At 52.4% G+C, this 9,408-nt stretch overlaps 1 protein-coding gene across 3 annotated transcripts; it reads left to right on the top strand.

Annotated features, from left to right (window-relative positions):
• The first annotated feature begins 316 nt into the window (after positions 1 to 316).
• On the top strand, positions 317 to 8,739 carry Alox15b (arachidonate 15-lipoxygenase type B). 3 transcript variants are annotated; one of them, XM_005332834.3, is made up of 14 exons: positions 317 to 463; positions 552 to 777; positions 1,002 to 1,083; positions 3,533 to 3,655; positions 3,937 to 4,040; positions 5,222 to 5,394; positions 5,614 to 5,760; positions 5,852 to 6,055; positions 7,022 to 7,108; positions 7,249 to 7,418; positions 7,579 to 7,700; positions 7,798 to 7,898; positions 7,977 to 8,147; positions 8,532 to 8,739. In XM_005332834.3, the coding sequence occupies exons 1-14, from the start codon at positions 317 to 319 to the stop codon at positions 8,709 to 8,711; spliced, it is 2,037 nt and encodes a 678-aa protein (XP_005332891.3). In that variant the 3' UTR covers positions 8,712 to 8,739. The 3 variants fall into 3 exon arrangements, with proteins under 3 accessions (XP_005332891.3, XP_077897399.1, XP_077897400.1); XM_078041273.1 differs by lacking the exon at positions 7,022 to 7,108; XM_078041274.1 differs by lacking the exons at positions 7,022 to 7,108; positions 7,579 to 7,700 and having other exon boundaries at positions 7,249 to 7,404; positions 7,797 to 7,898.
• Positions 8,740 to 9,408: the final 669 nt, after the last annotated feature.

The raw sequence follows: 9,408 nt of genomic DNA on the forward strand, positions 1-9,408 counted from the left end.
GATAGGTGCCATCACCGAAAGATCCTGTTCCCCAAATCTCAGGATGCCCAGTCCCTCCCTGTCCCAGCTCTGTGGATTCCCCTGCTCAACCCATTTCCCTCTGGGTCAGGTTTCAGCATCAACCCCGCCCCTCCCCGCCTAATCCAGTCATGCTCTTTAGGGCGGAGAAGTGGCCCCATGGGCCATTGGAGACTTGGCAACAACCAGATTTGCCTAAATAGGGCCCAGCCAGGTAGAGGCAGAGCATTGCTTCCACGGTGAGCCATCCAGCTCTGCAGTTGTGCACGCAGCAGAGATGCAGGCTCGGGCTGGCACCATGGCCAAGTTTAGGATAAGAGTATCCACTGGGAAAGCCTGCGGGGCTGGCACGTGGGATAAAGTATCTGTCAGCATCGTGGGGATGCGGGGAGAGAGCTCCCTGCTGCCCCTGGACCACCTAGGCAAGGAGTTCACTGCGGGCGCTGTGAGTGCGTGGTGGGTGGGCAGAGATGGAGCTGGAGCGGGGAGAGCAGGAGGCACTACCCTTCCTCAGACTAAACCTACTAAACCAGGAGGAGGACTTCGAGGTGACGCTCCCCCACGACGTGGGCCCAGTGCTGCTGCTGCGGGTGCACAAGGCACCCCTTGCGCTGCCTCGCCCACTTGGACCCTTGGCCCCCAACGACGCCTGGTTCTGCCGCTGGTTCCAGCTGGAGCCACCAGGAGGAGTCCCACTCCGCTTCCCCTGCTATCAGTGGCTGGAGGGAGCAGGGGACCTGTTGCTACGAGAAGGGGCAGGTGAAGAGCGGGGCGGGTGGGGGGGCTGGTGTTGGGGGAAGGGCAAGGGGATCGTTGCAGCAGAACGTGGTGGGGGCGGTGGGCAAGGGGCCATGGGCAAGGGGAAGTGGCAGCCCGGCTTGGGAGAAAAATGGGAGAAAGGGACCTGGGGGAGGGTGGCAACAGTGGAGGAGAGGGTGGCTGAGATCAAAGATAGGAGGGTTTCTCCTTCGCGCCTTCTACAGCCAAGGTCTCCTGGGCGGACCACCATCCTATCCTCCGGCGACAACGCCAGGAGGAGCTCCAGTCCAGGCAGCGGATGTACTGGTGAGGAGAGAGCTACTGTTGCAGGGAGGGGACACTTAAGGGATGAGGGACAGCCTGGAATTGCTGTTGATGACACAGATTAATGCCCTTGTCTTGTCCTCTCCTATGAAAGCTGCTTCTGGAACCAGCGGCATCTGTATCACCCAGGCACCTGTTAGAAAAGCAAATTCTCAGGCACCTCCTACCTCTGACTTGGACTTTTCGTGGGGTGTGGGGTGGGCAACAATTTTTGTCTCACAAGTCTTTCAGATGACTGGTGCCCACTGAAGTTTGAAAATCACTCCTGTAAAAACCATACCCTTGCATGCTTGTCCCCTACCCTGGGGCTTTTACACATTACCTTGTATCCCTCCAGAAATGTGGGTAGAACCAGAAACACACCACACAAGCCCCAGGAGACTCTGGCTCCAGGGCAGGCAAAGGGTGAGATGGGACTCTTTGCTTTGGGCTCAGCATTAAGGACCAAGAGGAGAATCTTGCCTGGGAAAGTGCTCAGTGGGCATATGGTGAAAATTGTAAAGAAGCCAGGGCTGCTGTTAAGGATTCCTGAAGCAGAAAGTCAGGAACCACACTGAGGTGCAGCTTTTTAAAAGATATTGATCTTGGTCTTTGCTGTCCAAAGTCTGGACAGAATGCTTTTGCCCAAGATCTCTGGGGACAAGGCAGCCACAAGCTTATTTGGTTTCTGGTGATTGTACATATGTTATGAATTACACCCCCAAGAGAAATCATTGCCCTAAATCTTACAGCCACAGCCCTGGGAAAGGGAGCAGATTTTAAAAAATTATATATATAAATTTTTGTAGTTGTAGATGGACAGCATGCCTTTATTTTATTTGTTTATTTTTATGTGGTGCTGAGGATTGAACCCAGTGCCTCACACATGTTAGGCAAGTGGTCTGCCACTGAGCCTCAACCCCAGCCCAGGGAGCAGATATTGAAGTCTGTTGCATCATAGAGACCCAGAGTCAATCTAGACCCTTCCAAAAGGAGCTATGAGATTTTAGTCAAGTCATTTAATCTCTTTGATCTTTTTTTTTTCTGCAAAAGGGACCAAGAATACCAGTCTCCTGACAGTCATTAAGTAGAACAAATGAGAAAATGGTTACGAATGCAGCTAATCAACTGCCAAGCCCTACACTATTACTAGTGTTGATGTTTCTAGTTTACACTACCCTCACTGTCTAGGCCTTTAATATTTAAAAGTGAGACCTCAGATCCATGCCATCCATGAGCTTACAGGGTCTTGGCTGGGATTGTGGCTCAGTGGTAGAAGCCTGCCTAGCATGTGTGAGGCACTGGGCTCAATTCTCAGCGTCACATATAAATAAATAAAGGTTCATCAACAACTAATAATTTTTTTTTAATTAAGAGCCTCCCTGCAGGCTCTTAAGCCTAGCTCAGACCTACTAAGTTAGCACCTGCAGTTTACCAATATCCTGGGGTGAATCACACTCACTTTAAAATCTGAGAAGTAGGGTTTGGCCACCACCTGGTGGCAGTATGCTTTAATTGCAAATTGTTCTTTGAAGTTGAAAGCTCAATTTTTGAATAAACCAAAGAATGAATGAGTGACAGAAGGACTGGCTGGAGGGGTCCTCAGTTTTCTGGAACATGATTTTACCAGATCACTCAAAGGTTTTTGGCTGTGTGATTTCCTTGATAATGAGCTTTAGAGATGCCTCAGACCAAAGCAGAGTAAGTTACTGCGACTCCCACATGCTGTGAAGGCTGAAGTGCTTCTCTCTATGGGATGCCTGCCAAGGGTAACTGAAACCCTAGGAACAGCCCCAGCTTCATGACTACCTTCCCTTGGCAAGATGCATCTGTGTTAGTCAAGAGTTGTGTGCTTGCATGAAGAGAAACCGACTCCAACTAGCAGACGGATAAAGAGAGAATTTGTCAACAGGACACAGGGGTGGTTTCAGAAGTAGGGGCAAGAGGGTTGCCAGATCTTGGACCAAAAATCAAGGCAACTCCCTCCTAGATGCTCCCCTCCCTCCCTCCCTCTCCCTCCCTCTCTCCCTCCCTCTCTGCCTCCCCCCACTCTCTCTCCTCTCTTTCTCATCTCTCTTTCAGCTTTCTCTGTTTCCCAGTCCACACAGTAGGATATGACCATAGCTGACAATCCCTATATATACGCTGTAATGTAATCTAGATGGCCTTTCTGGCTCTGCCCCAATCTCAAATTCCCTAGGAAGGACTCTGATTGGCCTCGCTCTGCTCAGATGCTCAACTCTAGACCATTCAACTGTGAGCAGGGAGAAATCTCACTGGGAATATGCAGCTCCCTTGAGCCTTGTGGTCCAAGGAGAAGGGCAGATCTCAGGAAGGTCCTTGCTTGCAAAAGGTGGCTGGCTTGACCAGGACCCACAAGGGGACTTCCTCTGCCCTAGTCCAGGGGCTTCCTGAGGTCTCCTAATGATCACCTGCCTGTTCCACCCTCTAGCTGGAAGACTTACAGCCCAGGTTGGCCTCACTGCCTTGACCAGCCGACTGCGAAAGACCTGGACCTCAACATCAAGTACTCTGTAGTCAAGAACACCAAATTCTACATGAAAGGCAGCTCTGCGTGAGGATGCCCACCCTTTCCTACACTGGCTTAGATGCCCTACCACCCCTGCCTTCTGCCCTCCCCTACTCAGCTCCCCTGCCATTGGTGATATGGGTCACACAGCTTCCTGCCCACTACCACTTCCCATAGGCAGTGACTACCTTAGAGGCATTGATCACCTCTGAGTCTCATCCTAAACTTGAAAGCTGATTTAGGATTCTAGAAAGGATAAGGCCAGGTGACTGGGGAGGGTCTTCCAGGGTCTCTTGCTCCCTCCCATCCCTCGAATCCGCTGGTAGTTTTGCAGAGCTAAAAATCAAGGGACTTCTGGACCGCACAGGGCTCTGGAGGAGTCTGAGGGAGATGAGAAGGATGTTCAACTTCCGGAAGAGTCCAGCAGCTGGTGAGGAACTTGGCACAGGGCTCCTGACCTCTTCCCAGGACATCAGCTCCCAAGACTGTTAGGAATCTGAGAAAACCAAATGCCAGTTCTCTGTGGGACTCTGTCCCTTCCTAGACCTTATGTTTCCCCATAGAGACAAAAAGAGAATGTGGACTTCGGGGGATCCCTGATGTGCTAATACAACAGGCATTTCTAGAGCTACTACCCATCAGACACTGGCATGGGGCTGTGGACATAGAACTGGTGGATATTAATTAGACTCAAAAGCAAATCATTAGGGTCATTTGTGAGACATGACCCTTATCTCCAGGAGTATGTAAAAGGGGGACCCACCCTGGCTTAGAAAGGGGCTTTGCTCTCTCAAGAGGGTTGAGTAGGCATTCACAGTGCCAAGGATGGGGTGTGGAGCGGAGAGCTCTCTACGACCAAGGGAAGGCCTTGAAGATGGAAGGATCAGAGGGAACAAAATCACTTCTGTGGCCAAAGCAGATTGAATGAGGGAAGGAAGGTCAGAGAGGAGGCTGGAGAGGCAGCCAGGGCCCAGATGGTGCAGGACTGTGTGGGCCATGACAGGACTTGTGCCTTTCCACAGTTCAGTGCGAGACTATCGAGTTGTGGCCAGATAGGGACTAATATGGCCAGATGTGCTATGTGGGGGTGGTTGGGGGTCAGAGTGGAAGCAGGAGGATCAGCCGAGTCTCTGGCTAAGGTCAGCAGAGGATAATGGCCTCAGCAAGGCAGTGGCAGTAAGAACTGAGTGGACAGGTGGGTCAAAAGGCCCTGAGGATGGAAAAATCAAAGGGACTTGATGGGAGGAAGCGGAGGGGACTGCCAAGAGAGATCCTGGACTCTGCTGCAGACAACCAGGTAGATGGAGTTGCCATTCCCCAGGATGCTAGGCAGTGGGGGGGTCCAGAGTTGGAGAAGAACCTGTGCTCTGTCTTTGATATTTTGTAATTGAAGCTGGCAAGTCATCCCAGAGAATGTCAAGCAGATGGGGAACAGTGGGATGGGCACTAAGATTTTCTGTTTGGTGAATGGGCAGGAACTGGTGCCAAGGGGCCAGGAGAGGTCACCCTGAGAAAACTTTAGGTTGCTCATGATGAATTACAAAGGTAAGGTCAGGAGGAAACCTCTTGGCACTGGGGTGACTGGTCCCTGTGTCCCCCATCCCCATGCAGAATATGTGTTTGAGCACTGGCAGGATGACACCTTCTTCGCCTCCCAGTTCCTGAATGGCCTCAACCCTGTCCTGATCCAACGCTGTCGCAGCCTCCCAAAGAACTTCCCAGTCACCGATGACATGGTGGCCCCAATACTGGGCCCTGGGACCAGTCTGCAGGCTGAGCTGGAGGTGGGGCCCAGAGCCTAAGCTCTGCCAGCCCCATCTCAGTGCCTTCAGGCCTGTCCCCTGCTGGAGAGGGAGGGGTACACTCACATTTGTTCTTGCATGCCTGGAACATCCTCTCCCAAAACACACTCCTCTCCTAGCCCTAAATCTTCTCCCTGCTTCCTACCCCTCATTCTTTAGAAAAACCAAGTGTTAGCCCCAGCTCCCCTTCTCTCTCCACAGAAGGGCTCCCTGTTCTTGGTGGATCACGGCATCCTCTCCGGCGTCCGTACCAATGTCATCAATGGAAAGCCTCAGTTCTCTGCAGCCCCAATGACCCTGCTATACCAGAGCCCAGGGAATGGGCCTCTGCTGCCCCTTGCCATCCAGGTCTGTACCTGGGGATAGAGATGGGCAGGTCCCACCATCGCAGACAGACACTCATTGCTGCCTCTTTCCTCGCTGCTTTTCCCACCCCCAGCTCAGCCAGACCCCGGGTCCCAACAGTCCCATCTTCTTACCTACTGATGACAAGTGGGACTGGCTGCTGGCCAAGACCTGGGTGCGCAATGCTGAGTTCTCTGTCCACGAGGCCCTCACACATCTACTGCATGCGCACCTACTGCCTGAGGTCTTCACCCTGGCCACACTGCGCCAACTGCCCTCCTGCCACCCTCTCTTCAAGGTTAGTGACTCATCAGGGTGGCCCAGACTGTGTTCCAAGCCTATCGGTCCCTGCACCTTGTCCTGCCCCTTGCAGTGCTTCTTCTGAGTGGCCTTTGCTCAGGCATTCCTGTCTTCCCAGGCTGGGATGCAGAGGTCCCATCCCACTTCAGCAGTGTCTCCCTGCATAGCTCTTCTGGGAACCTCCTTCTAGGAAAACCCTGAGCCAGGGCAAAGTGGATGGCATGCCTCAGAGAGGCTCTCTACTCAAAGCAGATCAGATGAGATCACCAGAGAAGCCCCAGACCTAGGAAAGGGGCTGGCAGAAGCCAAAGTGAGAACATCGCTTTGAGGGACCAGCAGGTTTTCTGCAGGTTGTTCCAAGGCTAGGGACTCTCTCAGGTTGTTGTGTAGGTCCCCTGAGCCTTGCTGAGCCTTCAGATGACATAAATCTGTTTCCTCCATGGACCTGAAGCATCTCTTCTGAGATTTCCTCCTCCCAAAGCAGCACAGACTCTATTCCCACTGAGATGATATCCTGGGCCCCAGACGCAGACCCTGCTCTGTTCTAGTCAATCCAGGCTGCTTTTTTTTTTTTTTTTCTGACTATATGCAGTTTTCTAGCATTGGCACTCAGAAATAGGCTCTGGGGGACAGTTCTATATTGTCAGGCCTATGGTGCTTCTCCTGCCCCAGACATTGGAAACCACAGGCTGCCAGAACTGGAAGCTCACGGGCCTCATCCAAATCAGAATGCTCATTTGATAAAATGATCTGGTGCTCAGAGAGAGGAAGGATGCTACTTGGAGGCCTAGAAAAAGATGCTAAGGGAATTATGCTTTGGTGTCTGGGTCTGGAGCACTGACCCCTGTCCCAAGCTGCCCGTTCTGGTCCCTGTAGTCTCTTTCTCAGTGACTTATTTAGTGGGTACCTCTGTGGGGCAGATCTGGGGCCATCAGCAGCTCTGCCCTCTCCTTCCCCTTACCAGTTGCTGATTCCACACACACGGTATACCTTGCATATCAACACGCTTGCCCGTGAGCTGCTCATCGCCCCTGGCCAGGTGGTAGACAGGGTAAGAACTGCCTTCGGACGTTTTTTCAATTGGAAGAATCAAGGGTTCTGAGGTGGGAGTGGCCCTGATTTTCCAGTATCAGGGCTGCCTCCTGCTTCTGGAGCCAAAAAGTTCTAGTGCCCAGGAGCCCTGTCTCTCAGTCCACAGGCCTTGGCATTGGAGGCTTCTCTGAGCTGATCCAAAGGAATATGGAGCAGCTGAGCTACTCTGTGCTGTGTCTGCCCGAAGACATCCGGGCCCGAGGAGTTGAAGACATCCCAAACTACTACTACCGGGATGATGGGATGCAGATCTGGGGGGCAGTGGAGCGGTGAGGGGCTATTCCCAGGGAACCAGGGGATAGGAAAAGCAGGAAGACTAGAAAAGAGAGGGAGGGTCCAGAGAAGCCAAGTCATGAATGACACTGGGCAGGATGCTTCTTAGGGTAAGAGGAACTTCTCAGAGAGGGACTGACCTGGTGCCTCTTGCAGCTTCGTCTCTGAAATTGTGGGCATTTACTACCCAAATGATGCATCTGTCCGAGATGACCAAGAACTCCAGGCCTGGGTGAGGGAGATCTTCTCCAGGGGCTTTCTAGACCGAGAGAGCTCAGGTATGGGGCCCCCAACCCCTAGGCCCTACCCTCTGGCCTCTGCAGGGAGGTCCTCAGGACCCTAGCAGCCCCAGCTCCAGCTCAGCTGTCCCCACAGGTGTGCCCTCCTCACTGGACACCCAGGAAGCTCTGGTGCAATATGTCACCATGGTGATATTCACTTGTTCAGCCCAGCACTCAGCCGTCAGTGCAGGCCAGGTAAGGGAAGATCAGTACAAGGGGTGACAGGGTGGAGGGTGGGGGCTCCTCCACCTTATTCTCCCTCTCCCTCTTCAGTTTGACTCCAGTATTTGGATGCCCAACCTGCCGCCCACTATGCAGCTGCCACCACCCACTTCCAAAGGCCAGGCACAGCCTGAGGGTTTCATAGCCACCCTTCCACCAGTCAATGCCACATGTGATATCATCATTGCCCTCTGGTTGCTGAGTCGGGAGCCTGGAGACCAAGTGAGTAGGGGCATAGAGGACGGTGTTGTGTTTATCTTCCTTGGCACAGACCCAATGGTGCCAGCAGGAGCTGAGTCCCTTCACCCCACAGAACCTCCCTCAGTGGGACACACAAGCTTTGAGCACCTCACAATGTAGGATAAGTGGCCAAATGAGATGATGTATAGAGTCACCCTTAGCTTCAAAGGCAATATGTTCCTTTAAAACTTTAAAAATTCCCAAAAGCTTCCTGCAGATATCATCACTTAAGAAGATGGGCTAAGGGGAGGGGTGTGGATGAGATTCAGTGGGGACTGGGGCCAGAACAAGCTAAGGTGGGTCACAGGTTCTCAGGAGATGGGGACCTTGGCGGCTTCCTCACCCAACCTTGTGGTTGGTCTCCAGAGGCCCCTGGGCACCTATCCAGATGAACACTTCACAGAAGAGGCCCCACAGAGGAGTATTGCCGCCTTCCAGAACCACCTCACCCAGATCTCAAGGGACATTAAGGAGAGGAACCAGAAGTTAGCATTACCTTACCCCTACCTGGACCCTCCCCTCATTGAGAACAGCGTCTCCATCTAAATCCCTGGAGAACATAGTCCCATGTGACATATGTCCTTCTGACCACATCACTCTAGACTAAGACCCACAGAAAAGGATCCCCAAGAGAAACAGGCCCCAGAGTGCCTCTCTTGAGACAACTGTGTAACTCACCCTCCTCCTCCTCCTCAAAACAGAGAAACAAAGGGCTGGGGTGTGGCCCAGTGGTAGAGTGCTAGCCTAGCATGGGTGAGGCCCTGGGTTCAATCCCCAGACCCCCAAAAGACAGAGAAAACATCCACAGAGAACAGAATTCTGTGGCACAAGGATGACAAACCTTGGGAGACTCTAAGCCTTAAAGTGCCTGCACAGCTCCCTTGAGGGTTTTACTAGTTTTGTTCTGCCTTCCATTACCTTGGACTGTAACCAGGAAAGGATCCTGGCCTACTGACCACAGCCAATCAGGCATCATGGTCACCTGACTCAAGGGCAGCCATCATGTAGGCTGCTGGACCACACAAGAAGTGGCTCAGCCTGAAGACTGCCCAACAGGTTGATCATGGCCTACTGTCCCAGTTTAAAAATGAATGAATGTTTGAGAAAGGATCATTAGAAGATAGAAGGAAAAGGACACATGGCCCAAGGGCCAATTGCAGGCCGTGCCCTCCTTTGTTTCTCAGAACTTGCCCCGAAGTGTATTTTAAAGCAGCTTCTATTTCCAGGGAATTAGAAACTATTG

This window comes from Ictidomys tridecemlineatus, chromosome 3, assembly GCF_052094955.1.
Source record: "Ictidomys tridecemlineatus isolate mIctTri1 chromosome 3, mIctTri1.hap1, whole genome shotgun sequence".
Taxonomy (NCBI): Eukaryota; Metazoa; Chordata; class Mammalia; order Rodentia; family Sciuridae; genus Ictidomys; species Ictidomys tridecemlineatus.

What these genes read in the sequence shown, in the direction of transcription:
- Alox15b (XM_005332834.3), top strand. Translation starts at nt 317, where the DNA reads ATGGCCAAGTTTAGGATAAGAGTATCCACTGGGAAAGCCTGCGGGGCT. An exon ending in AGGAGTTCACTGCGGGCGCT is followed by an intron (nt 464 to 551) that starts GTGAGTGCGTGG and finishes CTACTAAACCAG; the next exon opens with GAGGAGGACTTCGAGGTGAC. An exon ending in CCTGCCACCCTCTCTTCAAG is followed by an intron (nt 6,056 to 7,021) that starts GTTAGTGACTCA and finishes TCCCCTTACCAG; the next exon opens with TTGCTGATTCCACACACACG.